General features: G+C 35.8%; 1 protein-coding gene and 1 long non-coding RNA gene across 2 annotated transcripts; one reads left to right on the top strand and one right to left on the bottom strand.

The window, feature by feature from the left end:
• Positions 1-397: 397 nt before the first annotated feature.
• Positions 398-4341, top strand: LOC135154264 (uncharacterized). The gene is made up of 4 exons (XR_010293699.1): positions 398-723; positions 1979-2075; positions 2823-2982; positions 4052-4341. It is a non-coding gene; the product is annotated as an uncharacterized LOC135154264 (long non-coding RNA).
• Positions 4342-8255: 3914 nt separating this feature from the next.
• On the bottom strand, positions 8256-17175 carry LOC129260383 (low-density lipoprotein receptor-related protein 6-like). The gene is made up of 8 exons (XM_064099449.1): positions 17136-17175; positions 16380-16517; positions 14254-14355; positions 13661-13753; positions 10184-10426; positions 9157-9334; positions 8851-8975; positions 8256-8266 (listed from the first exon to the last, which is right to left on the bottom strand). Exons 1-8 carry the CDS (start codon positions 17173-17175, stop codon positions 8256-8258), a joined length of 930 nt encoding a protein of 309 aa, XP_063955519.1.
• Between the last annotated feature and the right edge of the window lie 3664 nt (positions 17176-20839).

Below are 20839 nucleotides of genomic sequence, written 5' to 3'. Positions count from 1 at the left end.
GTATTACAATATTCCCCAAACCTATCAAGAAACTCTTTGCCGAGGGGTGTATTTAAGAAATTTCGTTGTTTTTTATTTAAAAATGACTTTGAATTGTTGACTTTTCAAAATGCAACACTTTGCATTCAATACTGATTAACACATCAATTTATCGTTAGAAATTCACAAAGTGAACAATTTGTTACTTACAAAAAAAAACAGTCAAAATGCATTGCAATGCACTGAATATCAACAGGCTACTTTTTTTCTAAAATTCCCGATATTGTGGTGGGAGTCCAGATTAAAAACTTGCTTATAACTTGATACAACGACTTCTGCTGGTTTGCGCATTCGTGCCTGTATGCAGGGAGGGGGAAGGGCTTACATATAGGCCCGAATTCACAAAGGTGGACTAAAGTTATACCCGGGGTATAAAACGCGTCATTTGACGTCATTTTAATCCATGGACTAAAGTTAGCACCTAGGGGCTAACTTTTGCGATTCACAAAGGTCGACTAAAGTTATACCGGGGTATAAAACGCGTCATTTGACGTCACGACTTAGTCAGCTCTTTGGGGTGGACTAAATCGGTGGGTTAAAGTTAGTCCACTGTTTTAACCAATCAGAGAGCAGCATTTCGATTGCGGAAAAGTTTGCTACAAGAAAAAAGTTTTTTGGACAGAGACGAGATTCGGTGTGATCGGCATATCTAAAGCTTCATATTTCACGACTTCGACCGAGATTGTAAGTAAATTACATAATTTTTGGAGCTTAAATCATGACGGAGCCTTCAGTTCCATCTGTAACTATTATTGATAGCTTTAACTTTCCAAAAGGTATACTCGAAAACTTGAAATGGTATCTGAATCATTGTTATCGTCGCGTCTCTAAGCTGCTCAGTCCCAGCCATGTACTTTTGTGTGCGTTCATATCTATGAGCATTGCAGTGCGAGACGCAATTAGCGTACACTACACAGGCCAGGTAGGCGTGATTGAAAGGTCGATACTATTTGCTAGTTATGTCAGGCAGTGATTTTCGATTTCGTGTGATTTTCATGGAATTTTTGTTGTCTACGATACCCCTGCCACTCCTCCTGGCCCTGCCAACATGCAACACAGCTACTGTGCATCTAATTTTGTCTGAGACTGAAGCAAGGCCAAGGCAAGTCCAGGAGAGCAGCAATACAAATAAGTTTTTTTTAAACACTACAATACAGAGCCGGTCTAACTCAGACATTCTACTCTGGGCTGGCTTTGTCTTGGCTTGGATAGATGGTCAAGCTATGAAGCTTACCTGGTAGCCATGTTAGAGTTAGTCCTACAACATCGTTGGAGTAAAAAAAATATTTTAATAAGGGTCAACTCTAACTTAAGGCTAAGCCCTGATTAAATTATTTTTTGAAAAAATATTTAATAAAGATTGGGTTCCACTCACCGCTGTTTACTCCAACAGCTATAAATGAGCTGATTTTACTTTTACTAAAACTAAGTTTTACTGACCTTCGGCATTGCATTTGCGATCACTTATAGATTTACGGTGTCGTCAAAACATTAAAAAATAATGGAAATCCTAGGCCTAATTGATTATTTGAGTAGATCTAACTGAGGTCTAACTTTGAAAATTCTCTCTTTTGGGGGTTATAATAAACTCTACCCCACCCTCTTTGTTTCAATTTTTTTTTTCACAAGGAGTCCCAATGTTATATTCACATGAGACCACAGACAAGTGCATTTGATCTTCAGTCCTCTACATTTGTAGTAGACCGATAAATAGGTTTATTTCTGTCAGGGATATGCTCCCCTGAGATTTCATGTGGCTCCGCAGCATCCCGTCCCACCAAAAAAAAATCAGAAAATGTTGAACGACTCCTCTGAAACAGCGGATTTTATCAATCTACATTTGTAGCTGCTTTATTATTTTTTTCTTTGATTTACCTTGACATTGCAGTATGATTGATGAATAAATATTTTTTTCATTATTTTTTTTCTTCCATATCAGCAACAGACCATACATACTCGGCAGATTGTGCTCAATCAAGACAAAGCAAACATGGCTCACAATTTTGAACTGCTGTGCCGTCTTGCAAGAGAGTGAGGTATGCCTTATCAATTCATATTTAAAAAAAATTAAATGTCATTAAAATGGCCTTTTTTAATAAAATATTATTTCTGGGATTTGAATTCATCATGTAATTGTAAATGTATCATGTGACATGTATGTTACTTTTTCATTCTTGTCATAGTAATTGACAAAAAAGAAGAGGGGGGGACCTTGCTTGTGTGTTATTAACATATATATTTGTCTACTGGTCACTAGGCTTGTTGATCTCCAATTAATCCTGACATTTTGTTGAATATTTATTTAAAAGAGAGAAAGAAAGCATTGTCAGTCTGATGAATGCCGGGGGGGGTAGAAAAAAAGGTTTAATGAGACTTTGATGAAGATTCATGAAAATATGTTATTCGAAAGTCACTCGCAAGCAATAACCTCTATTTGTGTAAACAAAGTTCCATAAAATTAGTGCCTTGCCTTCATTATTAAAGCCAATTGAAAGTGATTCAGTAAATCAGTTTTCATAGAAGCATCTCTATGACGTGCGTGGTTTGATCAATGATGATGATCAGCAACAATTGGCAGGTTTTTTTTCTTCACTTTTACAAGTAGGTAAATAGAAAAGCTACTCATGTCAATTAGAATTTTTATCCTATCTTTTTTTAAGGATTTCTGTATAATCTTTCACATTCTGTTCCTCATTTTAAACACTTTTGAATTAAATGAAATTCAAAGAGTAAATTGCCCATTCATGGTGACTCTTAAACATAATCTTTTAACTTCCATGCAGATTCAGCAACACATAGAAAGACCACAGCATGGATTAAGAGACAGGAAGAATCCATTTGAATACTACGAGGATGAACCTCTCAGAGTGGGGTACCAACAGAGAGAACCACACATTGCCTGTCATGTTACAGGTTTTGACAGGACTTTGTTTTATGTCATTGGTGAGTTTTCATGTGCGAACTATAAAGCAGAGGGTAATTGGGGGGGGTCAAATTATGTTCTATGAAAGTGATTTTCCAGGCCAAAAATGATGAGATTTTGATAAAGAACAATTCGACTAGCAAAAACCATCAATATTGGATGGAGAATTATGAATTGATTCAGTTTTAAAGTTTTACATAACTTGGGGGAAACAGTTCTGTGTATCTCATATGCAATATTCATATCCCCACTTGTTCTCTAGTGATCTGAAATCATAATCATTATTTTTTTTCCTCCAGAAATGTAAAAATGGGGTTGACTGCTGATTATATATTTAAGATAGTTATTGCGAGTTCAGAATAATGTAAGGATCAAGGATTGGAAGTATCTAGTCATGAAAATTAAGTTTTATGTTTTGCTTAGCATGCAGATTTTCCATTGAGTAATTGTCGCCAGAGCAAATATCATGGAACCCTTGTACATTCATGTGTGGAAAATGTGTGGATGTGACATCATCAGGCTATTTCTTGCATATTCATGAAAACATGCACATGTTTCACAGAAATAATTAATGCAAAACCTAATATTCATTATTAATCATCCAAATTGTATGATTTTTGTTTCTGCTTTCAGCCAGGAGTACTAGTAACCCCTTACAGGGGAGGGGGAGTGTTGGGGGTATTTCACAGAAAGGTTTTTGTCGGAATGAAACATGTAACCCTTTGGGTTGGAAATAGGTGGGGATTTTATTTTTCTCTCATTTTTTACAATGTAGCAACATTTTTTAATACAAATATGTCATATTCAAGTGGGAAATTATCATGAAGGATGATTTATAACCACCCAAAAAGAAATATTGGTATGTCATTTCAGCATAACAGAGATATTCTCCATTTTGCATGGATTGTTATTGCAGTAGAGTTTTTTTTTAATGAATCGAAGAAAAATCTCTTTAAGCAGTTCCAGTGCATCATAAACATCAGGTCATAACAGAAGCACAATGTTTGCAAACGTAAATGGTAAAGTATCAATTGGCTTTCATATCAATAAACCAATTACATAACATCACTTATCATTCGATAATTAAAGGTACCTTTTAGAAGATGCAAGCAGACGAAGCAACTATATCACAGTCATCCGTGTGCAGAATCATCAAAGATTTTTCTGAGGCAATAGCAAGGAGTAACAGTCAATGAAGTTTCCGATGACGAGAAATTCAAACCACCCAGCGACAATTTGATGATTGCTACAGGTTTCCAAGAGTCATAGGTGCTATCGATTGGGGCCAATCCACGCCATGTCTGCATCAGGAGTCCTGATGGGGAACAAGCCCTGTACTTAGCAGGAAGAACAGGTCTTCTGTAAATGTATAGGTTGGTATACTCACTCAGTTTTTAATGTGATATTCTCTGTATTCAACACCTACTAGAGGTATGTGATAATGAAGAAAAAATATATTGGCCCCTACTACATACTGTCTTTTATCGAGTTTCAATCTTGTTGTTGGTCAAATTTTCTTGTAATTTTATACTCTTATATGTGAAATAAGACAATTTTAAAGATTTCACTGAAGAAAAAAATATAGATAATCTGCTAACTTTCCTATTGCAGGAGAAATGAAAAATAGAAGAAAAAAAATGCATTTTGCTTATTCAGGTAAAGGAGGTATTAATTGCTTGATCAATGAAGATATATTTGCAGAAAGAATACCGAAGAGCAAATTTTCTAATATTCATTTTGTTTTGATCCTTATTGCAGGTATCCGTTGCTCCCCCTCTTTGATGAATTCCTGCCTGCATTCTGTTGTCAATAGAAAAGGACGGTGTGCTACGGGTATAAGCATTCCATTGGATTATCTGTGCATGAAAGTGGACACTTGTGATAAAAAATGGTAGCTTGGTTGTAGTGGCGTACCTAGGATTTTCCACAGGGAGGGCAAAACCGTTCGGCCGAAAAATTTTACAAGTAAAAAAAAAAAAGGTCTTCAATCACAAATAAAGGATTTCGTACCAGAAAAAAAATTGACAAGCAAAAAAAAAAGCTGTTCAAGCTCGTCAGGGGGGCAGGTATACGTCCTTTGCATGGGTTGTGGCTCGTCAGGGGGGGGGGGGCAGAGTGCCCCCCCCCCCGTAGGTACGCTAGTGCTTGGTTGATAGGATGTATTCATGCATTCCGATTTATCATTAGTGATCAAATGACCATCTTGCTTTTTAAAAACCCAAGTTCACAACATTTTTCTTGTTTGATAAAAGGTTTGGGACGTGAATTCCAGGATATAAATGACACATATGATGGGCTAATGTATAAGCAGGGACATGAGAGGTATAAGCAACATTTTTTTCATGCTTAATTAAGTTTGGCATGAGATGGACTTGGTCTTTCTTATGATTCAAGTCTATTTTATACCAATTTTGTTTTAATCAACAATCAATGTTTTAAGTCTCATGATTTCAATTTCAAAACCTCTTTGTTAATTAAATATTCATTTTTCCTTAGCATTTGCATCTTCTTAATTTATCAAATTTAAATTATAAGATATCATTTTTGCTGAATATCCTTTTTTTCACCTATTTTCATAGGCCCTAAGATACATTTCTGTAGTAAGCACTATAAATACATTGCAAGCTATTATCATTTGTTTGATATTACTATTTTATAGAATCATCTTTTAATTTCTTTCAGAAAGATATTTGACAAATTACTTGTGATATCCATGCTTTAGCTGTAGAGTTTAAAATATTCATTAAACTTTATTTAATCTGTTGTTTATCTATTTTCATTCAGAGTTTCTGAAAACGTAAACATATCATTTGTATCATTATGTAAAGAATTTCAATCTACCTTTAAAAGTAATGCACTAAATAAACTGCTCTGTCTCCTACACATGTACATATAAGTTTTGAATTTAAAGGTCAAGTCCTCCCCAGAAAAAAATTCGATTTGAATTAATAGAAAAAAAATCAACCGAGCATAATGCTGAGAATTTCATCAAAATCCGCGTCGTTTGTAAAATAGGAACGTTATGAAATTTTCAAGTTTGGCTTATTTTTCACAACACAGTTATATGCACAGATCAGTGACATGCAAATGAGACAGTCAATGATGTCCACATGTTCGGGGGGGGGGGACTAATCTTGGTTTCACTTGACAATGAAGGGAAAATTTGAATATTTCATCTCGTAGAATTAAAAGAAATAGTTTGCATGCCGACTGGGATGTACATATAAGTTTGTAGTCAAGCAAAACTTTAAAAATGTCATAACTTAATATCTTTACATCAGATTTTGATGAAATTTTCAGTGTTACGCTCGTTGTGTTTTTCTCTTTTTATTCAAATCAACTTTGTGGGGGTGGACTTGTCCTTTTATATCGTTTACAAGTAATTGTGTCAGGAGAAAACAAAAATGAAATTCTTTTATCAATTCTGTCCATATGCTGCATGGTTCATCGTTCTTGCAGGAGGCAAAAAATAAATTTATATAAGAAAGTCTTATTTTATTTACTTTCAGATAAAAATTGTGCTAAGGAGAGATTAAGGTTATGTGTAAGACAGGGGTGGTGGTAATGGTATGTTGGCTAGTCAAGTGATTGCTTGCTTGTGCAGGAGGATATACTTCAAGAAACTTGTTGTAAGGCATAATGCAAAATTATTTATAATAGAACTTAATTGAGAGAAAAGTATTTGGCACGTTAAGATGCACAATAATGTACATGTGATTGAAGCAAATGAGAAATGAAAGGAGTAAAGGTAGCTACATGTGTCACTGAGAGAATTGCCTGTGGTGTTATATTTATAGCATAAATCTTTGTTTAAAAGTTATTTTATTTTAGGAAATTTAGTCCCTTCAGTTTGAAAGTATAGAGGGCGGACCATGGACCACTGACCATGGAAAAAAGTCCCCCCCCCCAAAAAAAAATATATATATATTACCAAGAAAAGAAAGAAAGGTGAAACACATTATTTTCTGAATATTATGTCAAATCTATCACAAAATTGGATATTTGATATTAAAATTTTGAATATTATTCCTTGCTCGCAAGTTTTTATTTTACCTGATATGCCATATTTAGCCCACTGATATTTCCCCAATTTCAAATATATTATTATGATTGGGTGGAATACCCTTTACACTTATCCAGGATTGATAAGTCTTTATTTTTCTGATAAGGAAATTGTGTTTCCTTTAAGGAAAAAAATACTGCAAGCATGGTGAATAGCTTGACCCCCCCCCCCCCCCCCCCCTCCAAAGCAAACTGGAGTATATAGGTTAAGGTTGGGAATAATGCGATTGCAAGAGTGACCAGTGAGTGTGGAGGAGCTACTAATGAGTATCTCAGCTCCTTTTAGAGATGTTGGTAGAACTGGCGTATAGAATAGGGAGGGGGGGCTTGGGGCTCTTGCCCCCCCCCCAAAAAAAAAAAAAAAAAAAAAAGATAAAAGAAATGAGGGTGAAATAAAATATTTTTTGATATTATGTGAAAATCTAACACAAACTAGGATTTTAATGTCAATTTAAAAAAAATTTTGCTCGCTTAATTTTTTTTTTTAAATCAATTTATCGAGATACACCATATAAAAAGAAAGAATAAATAAATGAATTGAAAATATTACTATACTTCGAATGGGAAAGTCAATTCTGAGGGAAAGGAAAAGAGGCACGCTTGTGGACGCGAGATCAGATCAAGGTCATGTCGCTTCACCCCACGCGACGCTGGCCCCCACCATTTACCAAGTACATAACCCAAACAAAGATTCAATTCCATATTTCCATTTTCTATCAAAGCTAGCTCCGGGCAAAGTTCCACCGGACTTCGATAAGGTAGGTAGGATTATACAATCAGATTGGTTATGATTTAATTCAAACAAATGTGCACTTGATCTAGATGTAATTGGCGTGTAACGTTAGATTTATTTTTCCGTAGATCTAAGTAACTTCCTCAGGCCTAAAACGCAGTTACGGCACGCTATTATAGGCCTAGATCCACGTCTAACTGCACTGTAATACGATGGCGATCGATCTGGACTTCATTTTAGACCAAAAAGGCAAAAAAAAAAAAAACTTTGGTCTCTGTCATTGTTCCGCTGGAGTCCGTTGCCTCCACTAACCAATTGAGAAATAAGAAATTGAAAAAAAATGTGTAAAACCCCCTCGAAAAAGCCGGCTGCTGCAGCTGTCTTCACGTTGCAGTGCACATACCGCACGGTACCGTACATTGACGGAGTTTGAACTTCTCGATACGGTACGATGCAGCAGGCGCAGTCGAGCTAGCTCGCACGCAGGCAGCGCTAACGTTAGTCCGAACCTAAGTTGGTAAATATTAACAAATAAGTAATGACAATGTTCGTTGCCAACACCTCATTGCTAAGAAATTCAAGTTCATGCTGCTGATACATGATTTTGGGGTTGAGTTCTGCTTCCTAACTCATGTGATGCAATGGCGACATTTCATATGCCCTAGCAGACGAAACTCTCAAATACGGCACTGAGCATGCTCAGTACTGCTTTATTACACTGAGCATGCTCAGTGCAGTGTTATAATAGTATGCTAGCTTCAGTCCATGATTTAATCCATGGACTAAAGTTATCACCGGGGTATAACTCAGAAGTGGACTAACTTTAGCACCGGGTGCTAAAGTTAGTCCATGGATTAGTTAGTCCACTGTTTGTGAATAGCGCGGTGGACTAACTTTATACCCCGGTATTAGTTAACCCCCGACTAAATTTAACCCCGGTATAACTTTAGTCGACCTTTGTGAATTCGGGCCACTGTGAATTGTGACTTAGTGTCATTATCATGAATATGCATACCACACGTATAGAGGGCCTCCAAATCACACTTAACTGTTGTGGCTCAACCCCTCCCCTTCTTATCCCTCAGATTCTTACTTCTGATGTCAATGGTTAGCCCAGTGAAATTCTGCAGCTCGTCATTCATATAGATCACTTCAATCTGTCCTGATCCATTCAGAAATTTCCGTGCTATTGTATTTTCCATCGACCAGTATAAGTACCTAGGATATGGATCGATATTAGTTAGATCCTTAAAATGGTTATGACAAATGCTGACAGTGATTTCTACACGATCTTCCAGTATACCAGATGCCTTTTATTGTTTAAAGATTATTAAATGTCTTAATCATTATATTGCTGTCAATTGTTTTACTAAAAACTTAATCTGAAAACACTTCTTACCCCTGCTCTTCGTCCACAACCAAAGCCCTGGGCCAGACGATTCCTTCCGTTAAGAAATTTGTTTGATTCCATGGTAAAGGACTGCCCTCTGCGATCAATACTGATGATATTCTATTCACCCGTCGACAAGCAACGTAGAGGGTTCTGGAATTTACTGCAACGACAATGTCGTCCAGTCCTGTTGATGGAAAAATAGCACATTAATGGTATTATTAATTCTTTTCCTTCCTTCTCGTCTTCTTCTTCTTTTTCTTCTTCTTCTTCTATTTCTTCTTCTTTTTCTTCTTCTTCTTCTTTCTATGTTTCATTTTGTGTAGTGTTTTTTTTTACTTTACTGTAAACCAAAACATATTACAGAAATTTCAAATTAAAATTTTAGAAACGTTGTAAATTCCTTATAAATCAAGATTAAAAAATTCCATGAATTGTTTTCTCTCCTTGTTCACCTTCTATCTCTATGATCCTTGACTCTTCCAGCTCTTTTAACTGTTGTTGTAAATTCGTGCAGAGTAATGAATATGCCTTTTAATAAAATGTATATACAGTCAAGTGGGAAAGGGATAAAACGCTTGCAAACAGAGGTTAACAATATTAGTTTATGAAGAAAGTTTATTTATTTATTTATTTTATTTTCAGTTTTATTTAATCAGGGTGCCCTCATCAGTTAACAAACTGCTGTCCTTGAGGGCCCTGAAAAGTTAAAATAATATGAAAAAAAATATCAAATTGTTGTTAGGTGGACATGCAGTTTTTATGTAGATACTCCGTGCTGTTATGTGCATGCGCAAGACATTCATTAACACAAGATTATTCTCTTTAACACTGTCTAATGTGCATAATCTGATTTTAAAATATGGGCCCACTAGAAGTTTTTTTAGATCTTTATATCATCGTCAATACATATCAGTAAAAGAAACCACGTCAACATCGTTGTATTCATTTAACATTTGTTTTTAACCTCACGTTTTCAACATTTTCACCATTAATATTACCAGAATAATTAGGGCAGACATTATTATGTAAATACCTGGACGGTATTGACTGGAAGAAAACTTCGTGACAATCTCGATGTTGGAACCATTAATGTCTGCTCGAACAATACGTCTCACTTGCCCTTCAGTCCAGTAGATCTTCTTTGATACCGGATCGTACGTTATTCCACGTGGTCGCAATGTAGATGCGATGGGAGTGAACAGTAATTCATCCTGTAGCTCTGCAACAAAGATTTTCTCCGCTTTTGGGTCTGTCACGAAGACCATACCTCCTGATTCTAAATTGTTAGAATGTGATAATAACGATAGTCAGTCCTCTCTTCTAAATCTTATTCTTTATTCAGTCGAAAGTACAAGTTTCGTTGAGACCAGTGCCGGCCACACAGAAACGTTGTTAGCTTAAAAGAGTGCTGACAGTAAGTCCAGTCACATTATCGGATTGTAGAGTCAAAACATTTATTTTAATGTGTAAGTAATGCATTGTTGTAACACTATATAGGCATCGCTGCCACATACCGGTTGTAACAGGACCTCTGTAAGCGCATTGTTAGCACTAACAACGTTTCTGTGCGGTCAGTACTGGTCGTTGATAACGACTACCGAGGCCAGACATTCTGCGACCGAGGACATGATACCTTGGAGACCATATGACAAAGGACATTATAGAAAAAGGCCAAAGCTATGTTCTCGAGGGCAAGTCCGAGTGCGAGGATCACAACATTCAAAATTAATGAATTCCCATTAAACCAAAAATAGCTAGAACTGGTATCTACCCTCTTATTTCTGGAATATGTCCTATAGCTAGCCTCGTCCGAAGTTACCCCGAGCAATAGGAAAGGGGCGCAATGACGAGGATTTCAAACTTCGTATACCAAGTACAGGGCCAACAACTAGACATCCGAGGCAATGGAAAGGCAAACGTCACGAAATTTTCCTCCACACTAAGGCCGATCAAGACACTGCCTCAATGACATTTAGCACAAGTGAGTTGTTTGGCTCTTGTTACATATGCGTCGGATTTGAAGCCGGTCCACGCTGGTTTTGAAGCCGCGCCTTCACGCTGGAATGTTGAGGCAGCCTCAAGATCTTGACACCTCTGTTACACTGACGAGTCACTTATTGTTATATTATTATTGTTTTTCATGGTTTGTTCCGTATCTATAACTACACACGCTAAGAAATAGGGGTGCAAGAAAGTGCAACTTTGCGGGAAAAGGTGCAGAGCGAGTATTCGAGCCTAGTTGCACCTTTCACTCAACCACCGCGCCTGCGCAGGCCCACAGCAGGTGGTTGGGGTGCAAGTTGTTCCTGTCATATTTCATCCTTATCAAAATGCTCGCAAAGTTCAACCTGCTCGACAATGAATTTTTTTGTCTTGTTTGTGTGTGTAAGAGTGTGCGTCTTGTATAAGTGTAATGACAATAAAAATATATTTTACTTGCGAAACTGCTCCTAAATAATGTGGTTTATAGAGTTTATAGGGTGTGTGAGCAAACTATATACACTGTAAAAAATGAAGTGCTAATCTAGCACTTACAGTGCTTGTATAATGACTGCACTACGAGTGCTGATTTTCTAGTTTAAATTTGAACTAGAAAATCAGCACTCGTAGTGCAGTCACTATACAAGCACTGTAAGTGCTAAATTAGCACTTCATTTTTACAGTGTATAAATCATACGTGTTGATATGAGGGGTCTGTGACTTAACAAAATAATTGCATAGTTCGCATATCTTATGAACATGTTACGCTTGTCATGCTTTTTTTGGGGGGAATGTAAGAAAAGTGGTCTTTGAGGGGGGAATCAGGTCATTTGGCAAAGATAATCATTTTAATTGCAATAAGTGTGTGTTTTAAGGCTTTACCCCATTACACACGATCCACCATTTCTTTCCTATTTGATGCAGATAAGCACCTGTGGGGTGACATTCTGCACCTTATAGGTGCTAATTTGGGGAAGAGTTCCATATGTAACCCCCCCCCCCCCACTAAAATTGAAAATGAAAATATGGAATAGGTTCAAAATAATTATATCTAGCCCTAATATAGATCATAATATGATGGGGGAGTGGAAATACATACCTAAATATGGCTTTATTCCGTCAAATTTCGAGCAGGATCGAGTGCGAGTAATTGTCCATAGACATCGGTTTATTTAGTCAGTAAAGGGTCTATAAGTCTAGATTAGTCTAACTATCGGCACAAAATCGCTTAAAAATGCTTTCCGGTGTCAGCGCTTCTCGCTAGCATATCGGGAAGAGGTCTTGACTGCTGTTACAACGAGGCGAGGTTGAGTCCCAAGCAAGGTAAGCAACAATCTGAAGTGAACAAATCGGTAGTCTCGACAATCTTTTATTTTTGGTTGGGTACATATGAAACCCTTTCCCTAATTTGCATCTTTCAGAGAGGTGCAAAGTTGCACATTTCCAAAAAGGTACGAAGTTGTTAAAGGTGCGCCCAGTCTAACATCAGGTCTGCACCTTTAACCCTAACTAGGCCGGGCTTTTTTGGCTGTTCTGTGGCCGGGGGGTTGATTCAACCCCCCCCCCCCCCTGAGATCTCAGCCGCCGACCGCGCGAGCGCCGCAAAAATGTGCACGCTGGTAATGTGCGATGTAATCTACAAGGCTGTATGGTAAAGTTTTCCAAAATAATAAGATTTTATTTTATATGAATTAATTATGCTAATTTATGCATAAATCATACTTTTTGCTCTAATTCACTAAATAAAGCTCCTAGAATGCTAATTTTTGGTAAAAATATTCTTTGTAGCATTCTTAACAATCGCAATTGAAAAAAACTTCGGTTTGGAAATCAATTTCTTATGTATTGTATTGTTTTATGAATTTCTTATGTATTTCTTTGTTTTTCAACCTTTTGTTTTTCTTTTTTTTTCACCAGATTTATTGCACAACCTTTTTGAAGCATAATTATGCTAAAATCAATTGATTTTAGCTGTTTAAAGTAAAAATAATAATATCTTTATGAATAAGATGAGAAAACTCATTTTGCATTGACTTTGTACACAAAATCACGTTTTGGAACAATTTTTGGTCTGACATGCACTTACGAAATGTTGCGTAATTTCAGGACCGCGTACTCGGGCGTCGTAAATTTGGTCTAAAAAGATGCGCAAGACTTAAAAGTATAAACTCTGCGAGTGGCACGGTCAAAAAATTTTGCGCGGCGGAATGATCGCAGAAAATGTTGAGGAGGGGGGTTGATTCAACCCCCCGCCCCCGGCCAGTTTAGGGTTAAAGGTGCAAAGTTGAATCTTCATGCCGGCTTCAAACAACACTCAGCAGGCCTCTTTCCACTTTCGACGCATCTGTAAAACCCTCTAAGATCTTTGTTAGATGGTCTGAGAAATAGATAATCTGCTACTAGACCAAAAGAATACACACTTAATTACTTACAAGGTCAATGCCAACCTCTTATCAATTCATTAAAAGAAATCATTGAATATAATTATTTTTTGTTCTTATTAAACTGTGCAGGTTTCAATGGCACTTACCTTGCTTGGGCCTACCACCAGTCACTGATTCCGATGTTGAAGTTGGAGTCGTTATCGAAAATGTCTTTGTATTATTCGAACCATGAACAGATCCTGATTAAATCAACAATATACACAATTTATGTGGAAATAAATATCAATTTACATCAACTTATATAGATTAAATCTTATTTTGAAGTAAACCAATGAACTGGTATGAGAGCATTCATGTCAGAAAACGGATATCCGTTAAAAGTAATTCACATAGAAATGCAGTTTTAACTTTTATATTACATTCTTGCAATATTGTCTATTATGACAACTGTAATATTGTATTTTAAATTGTTATTATTGGAATTGAATAAATATTGAATTAAAATTAATTGAACTGACAGCATTTCTTGGAAACCACACTTTATTACACATTTTGTATTCTTTGGAAAATCACATTAGTGTCCTATATCTTTACAAGTAGCTGCAAAAGCAACAGATAACGAGATGGTTGTGACGGTGATGACGACACAACACGAAATCTCGAATACGGACGAGCAATTGATATCCTGAAAAGTGACTTCTATTAAGTAGTACAAAATCTTTTTGATTTTTTTTCTCACCTTCATTACACTGCCTTCCTTGAAATCCCGTCGGGCAGTGACATCTGTACCCTTTCTTAGTCTCTTCACACCAGCCGTTTTCACAAGGTTGTTTGTCACAATCTGGACAGTGTTGTGGGGTATCAAATATAACTTTGATTGATAATCATAATTAACGGCGAGCCTACTATATACTACGGTTGCTTAGTAAAACTACTTATTGTTTATTCTTTACAATAGTGATATAAGCAGTAAATTTACAGATTGCACAAATTGAACAGCTCCCCCCCCCCCCTCTCTCTCTCTCTCCCACTCTCCCTCTCACACACTCTCTACCTTCCTCCCTCTCTTGCCCTCATTATTCATCTCAATCCTATTCATTTCAAATCTGTATAACCAAGGCGGTAGAAAATTACATATCCATGATAGCGGTGTATGAATAATAATATACATGATAATATGTTACTGTCCCTCGGTGACATTTTTTGCTTTAAAATTGTGCCCAAATTTCTCACAAGGTGCCTTTTTGGTTGAGGCACTTCAACTTTAAAAGACGTTTTCCGTCACACCCAGTGGCGTACCGCGGGTCACGGCACTGGAGGGGCACCAGCAACAATTTTGAGTCGCCTAGTGAGCGCGCAAAGCGCGCTCAGTTGCCAGGTATACTGACCTAATAAAGACATTTTAAGGACAGTGCCATTAAACGGATATGTATTTCACTGATAACAATAATGCGAAGCGTGAGGTGAATTTGTTTGGTATTCAGACCTAAAAAGGGACATTATAAGCAAGATTTTTGTAATCATGATACGTACTTGTCTCGCTAAACAAACAATGCGAGCGCGAAGCGCGAGCTGAAAATTGTGTATATATTGACCCCAAAGAGGGACATTTTAAGGACTATATTTTAGGAATCCACTAGGAGTATACATATCTCAGCGTAGTCATCTAATGTGAGTGCCAAGCGCTTGCTGATTTTTTTAGAATTATATACATCTAAACACATGAAGCATTTTTTGTAGTCATTTTAATCATGATTATCATACGCATCTCACTAATCATATATTGCGAGTACGAAGCGCGAGCTGAAAATTTAGGAAATTCAGACCTGAAGAGGCGATTTCTAAGGCTTGTTTGTAGGAATTCACGAAGACCATGCGTATTTCACCAACCAAATGATGCGAGCGCGAAGTGCAAGCTGAAAATGTTTGATATTCAGATCAGAAATAGGGACATTTTAAGGACTGATTATAGGAATTCATGAAGAGCAGACATATCTCACCAATCCACTAATGCGAACGTAAGCACGGACAGGAAATGTTTTGTATGAAGACCGTAAAATGGGGCAATTACTTTAAGTAGTCATTAAAAAGAAGCATATGTCACTACATAAAACAATAATAATTCGAAGTGCGAGGAAATATATTTGGTGTATATTTACTTGAAAACGGGAGGTTTTAGTACAACAGGATTATATATCTCATTAAACAGACAATGCGAGCACCAGGAACAATGACGACATAGGCCCTGAGCAAATTATGTTTCATAAAGTTATGTTTTTTTAATGTAATATAAGTAATAGAATATAACATTACAATGAACAATTATTTCGTCTTTCCCACGTTTCTCTCCCTTTCTCCCTCTGTTTCTCCCTTTTCCCGTTTTTTTTTTGGCCAGCCGATTGGGGGGGGGCACGTGCCCCCAATGCCCCCCCCCCTGGTAGTTATGACACTGGTCACACCCATGATCTTGTATGATAAGTTATTCACTTATATCCAACAATACCACAAAGGTCACACAACAACTGCTGCTTGATGTCTGCCTGTGACAAAAATTATAGGCAGACCGGGTGGGATTCGATTCAACTGCTGCGTTATGCAGGTATCACGCAACAGTTGATGTGGTATTGTTGGAGATACATGAATAACTTATTATGTATCTTTATCACCCAACGATGAACCCTTTGATTTGTCACCCATGACCTTCATTCTAATGATATGGTGGGGTTAAGAAATATGAGTAATTACCTGGAAATCTGCAGACACGAAATCCAGAAGAGGTACCTTCTGTTCTCTTTGATCCACGGCATTCACTCTGATCAGAATGTGAATGAGTGATGAGTTTTGGGATAGTTTGTATCATCATACCAGTTGGGTGTTGTCTAGTCCCACACTCGGTGAACATGGGCAAGGTGTAGTTCAGACGTATCCCATTAGTACATGATGTTTTTGCACTTTCACTTGTGTCAAATGTAGCGGGTTGACCTGCCGACGAAAGAATACGATCTGTATGCAAAAATATATTTCTTCTAATTCTCAAAATTTATAAAAATGTTAGCAGTTGTCATTACACCACTGAAAGTCAATTCACAGAAACTTTTCTCTTTGATAGAAATTTCCTAAAATGGAAGCGTGAATCAATCAAGGTGAACGACTGGTGCTCAAACGGAGGTATACAGACATATAGAGAAATGTTTTATGTATCATCTTATCTCTATAATCATTCTCAAATTAAACATTTTTTTTCTACATAGTTCTTCGGGCCTGATGATGCCATCATAAAATGATAAAAAGTGGTCCATGACTGCCACATAACGAACCATAATTGACAATGTGACAATAGTAATTAGATAGAATGGGCAGTTAACCCAAACCAAATCATTGTAGCCAGGGGCCGAAGCCACTTGTTCCTGGGACTGAAACAGGGTGTCCCCCTTCACAGCCTGTATGGATGCAAGCTAGGGTTGTCATCCCCATAGGGAGCCTGGTCAGCTAGGAGCCAAGCTAGACAAGCTAGTAACCTTGAATTCTAACCTCCCCTCTTAATTTCTATAACCTCCACTCTTAGACTTCTAACCTCCACTCTTAGACTTCTAACATCCCCTCTTAATGAAGTTAACTTACCTTTACATGACAGCGCTAGGCAGGTTATGACACCGAACATTATTTTGGTGACCATCGGTCTGCTACGTCCCTATTATGCGTGACAAAATATGATTGTTGAAAAAAAAGATGAATGATCGGTTCATGATATATCATTTACATTAAATCATAATCATTAATGTTTTGGGTTCCTCCGTCATAATGTTAGAAAGAACTTTCCTTACAAAATCAATATTTGCCTTGAAGAAAAGATAGATGATAGATAAGAGGCAAAAAAGCGAAAGTAATAATAATATGGACCATCTATATAGCGTAGCTACTATATCAATATAGGCCTACTCTACTGCCCTTTACATTTGGTATCAAAATATTATTACCTCGGCTGTAGCCGAGCCGCCATATGCGCTCAAGCATTCGAGTAATTTCTTCCTATCGGGTACCCATTCACCTCACCTGGTTTGAGTGCAGCACAATTTAGGTAGATATCTTGCTGAAGGACAACACGACATGGTTGGGAATCGAACCCACGTCCCTAAGATTAAAAGACGAGAGTTGCGACCTGACTAGACCACAACGCCCCCGTATAATAGAAAATTTGGGACCCCTTGACCTTCCCTCAATTCCTCCCATGCATAATATCACATGAAACAGAACGGGTAAAAGAAAAAAAAGTTAAATTATTTGAGTATTTTCTTTCTTCTTTGAATACTTACTATATTTGTCCAGCTATTTGTCCAGCCACAGGCTGCTAAGTCTATCATCATTGAATTATTGTTGTTCTGCAGGACTCGACTGACGAAGAGTAACGCCCAATATTCAGGAAAATTGGTCCCTGTATTTTAGATTTGAAAATGTGTCTGTATTTTAATTCTATATTGGCAAGAAGGACACCAAGTATACCTCGTCACGCACTGCCAGCGTAGCTTCATCAAATATAACACAAAAAACTAATCAAATTGATGATATTCAATTTCACCTTCTTGTCATTAAATAAATTGATATTTGACGGGTAGACTGATTTGTATTCATGATATTGTTCAGGTAGGCATATCGTAGGCATGTTCAGATAATTATCTTTTTTTTTTAATTAGGGGCGTAGTGCATGGTTTACCATGACAGGGTAGATTAAATGGAACAAAATGAAGAAATGACTGATGTAGAAGATGAGAAATTGAAAAAAAGCTACATGTCCAGGGACTCCATGGAATAACAATGACATTATGTTAATGCTGTTGGAATGGGTTAGCCACCATATATTTTTTTTATTTTAATATGTGTGTTTTTACATGGATATAAATACAAACAACAGACAAATTTTTCGAAGAAAATTTAGTGTATTACCAGTAGGTGGTGAGCAAAAACACTGGTTAAATTAAAGACGGAGTCGTAATTCGTGTCCATCACATTCCCAAAATATGACAGACAAAAGCTGAAAGAAATGTTCCCCCTCCCTCCCCCCTCTCTCTCTTTCATTCCCTACACGGTGATTCCATACGTGTCGTACGGGACATTTAGAGAACATTTGACAGTTTTTTGACAAGAAAAACAAAAAATATTCCAGTAACTAAATGTGATCATCAAGTACTACCAGAGTGTTAGGAAAACAAAGACTTAACATGACTTGAATTCACATCCTGAATAGTACAGATTTAAAATAGTAATGTGTCGTTCGGACGCAGAAAGTGGCTTTTTTAGAAACCTCAAGTTTGTACTCTGAAGTCTGTGAGTTGAACAGATAATTTTCATAGAAACCGAACTTAAATTGATATTCAATTACCCAAGAACAAACGCATGTATGAAAGAAAGCAAAATAAACATTCATGAATAAATAAAGCAAATTACAATTTTCGAGAACATTGTGGCGTACGGGACACTCAAAATGTGTCGTATGGGACATCTCTAAATTGAAGCCAAATTTTCCTACTTTATGTCTCTTTGACTTCTTCAATCACTTTATTTGGCTGATGATAATGATAATCTTATCAAACTAAAGACATTCATTATGTTAGAAACCGCTTTTGGCTGAATATTTCTGTCAATATATCATAAATAAAATAATGTGTCGTACGGGACACTTGTGTGTCGTACGGGAAGCTTGTGTGTCGTACGGGACACCTGTGTGTCGTACGGGACACTTGTGTGTTGAACAGGCACTTGCATGTTGTACTGGACAGCCTGAATAAAACAATGAACTTCTTATCGATTAGACATGTTAGAAGGGGAGCATTGCCCCTAAATTCTTCCTTTTTAATGAAAAGCCTTTTAATAAGTAGTCATTCAGGACAATATAATTAAGTAACCTCAATATATACAATCGGGCGCAATATATTATCATTTTTCTCATGATGGGAAATGTACCGTATGGTTCACAGCATTTTTACGAGCTGAAAAACTTGAGGTTTTGTGTGAAATTATATTTTAGTGAATCAATTGATGATTTCCAATACACTATTTAAACAATGAATGAATGAAACTGTCTGTGTAAATTATGGGGCAAAAATGTTATGATTTTTCATAAAATGTATATATACATAAAATGTCACAACTGTCACTTGAAATTCCACAAAATATTTTTTTTCTAAAGAAATGCGATTCTACTTTTTCAAACCTTTCTGCATTTTATGAAACCATATGATTTGTCTTATTTTCCAGATTTTTTTTCACAACTTAAAAAAGTAAGGAGTTTCAATACTGCATATAAAAAAATTAGTGATCATCAAGGAAAGTATGAGGCGCCGAATGTACCAATATTATATAGAACAATTATTTGTTATATAATCATTATTTATTAAATAATAACTATTATTTATATATAATTTACATTTTATTTGTAAATAACTACTATTATATAAAATATCATTTCTAATTATTTATATATAATTCCAAGTAATACTTCATTATTTGTAAATAATAATAGTTCGACATTCCATTATTTATAAATAATGATTATTTGTTATTCATTATTTACAAATAATGATTATTTGTTTTTCATTATTTATAAATAATGATTATTTGTTTTTCATTATTTATAAATAATGATTATTTGTTTTTCATTATTTACAAATAATGATTTTTTGTTTTTCATTATTTATATATAATGATTATTTGTTTTTCATTATTTATAAATAATGATTATTTGTTTTTCATTATTTACAAATAATGATTATTTGTTTTTCATTATTTATAAATAATGATTATTTGTTTTTCATTATTTATAAATAATTTGTTGAGTTTTCCATTATTTATAAATAATGATTATTTGTTAAATAATGAAAACGTCTACTTCATTATTTATAAATAATTTTTTCGAGTGCACCATTATTCTCATTATTTATAAATAATCATTATTTAATGTTCGAGTTTTCCATTATTTATAAATAAAGATTATTTGTTAAATAATGAAATATCTACTTCATTATTTATAAATAATAATTTTGTTTCAATATCCCATTATTTATATATAATCATTATTTATAAACAATTTTTACAGTTTGCCATTATATACAAATAATCATTATTTATATACAAATAACCATTATTTATTAAATAATGCCATTATTTATTAAATAATGCCATTATTTATTAAATAATGGAAAACTCGCTATAACATGCAAATGTGGGACCGCCCATGATATGAATATTCATGATGCGATTTCCTTTTTCGTGATTTTTCTTCACAAATTTTTGTCCATTTCCTCTTCATAATGACATTTCTTGAAGCAATT

Source organism: Lytechinus pictus, chromosome 5 (assembly GCF_037042905.1).
Source record: "Lytechinus pictus isolate F3 Inbred chromosome 5, Lp3.0, whole genome shotgun sequence".
Taxonomy (NCBI): domain Eukaryota; kingdom Metazoa; phylum Echinodermata; class Echinoidea; order Temnopleuroida; family Toxopneustidae; genus Lytechinus; species Lytechinus pictus.
The sequence above is the reverse complement of the archived record's forward strand: the minus strand, read 5'-3'. Positions and strand labels throughout refer to the sequence as shown.

What these genes read in the sequence shown, in the direction of transcription:
- LOC129260383 (XM_064099449.1), bottom strand. Translation starts at nt 17,175, where the DNA reads ATGTTCGGTGTCATAACCTGCCTAGCGCTGTCATGTAAAG. An exon ending in CCTAGCGCTGTCATGTAAAG is followed by an intron (nt 16,518 to 17,135) that starts GTAAGTTAACTT and finishes TTTTGCATACAG; the next exon opens with ATCGTATTCTTTCGTCGGCA. An exon ending in TTCCAGTCAATACCGTCCAG is followed by an intron (nt 9,335 to 10,183) that starts GTATTTACATAA and finishes TTCCATCAACAG; the next exon opens with GACTGGACGACATTGTCGTT.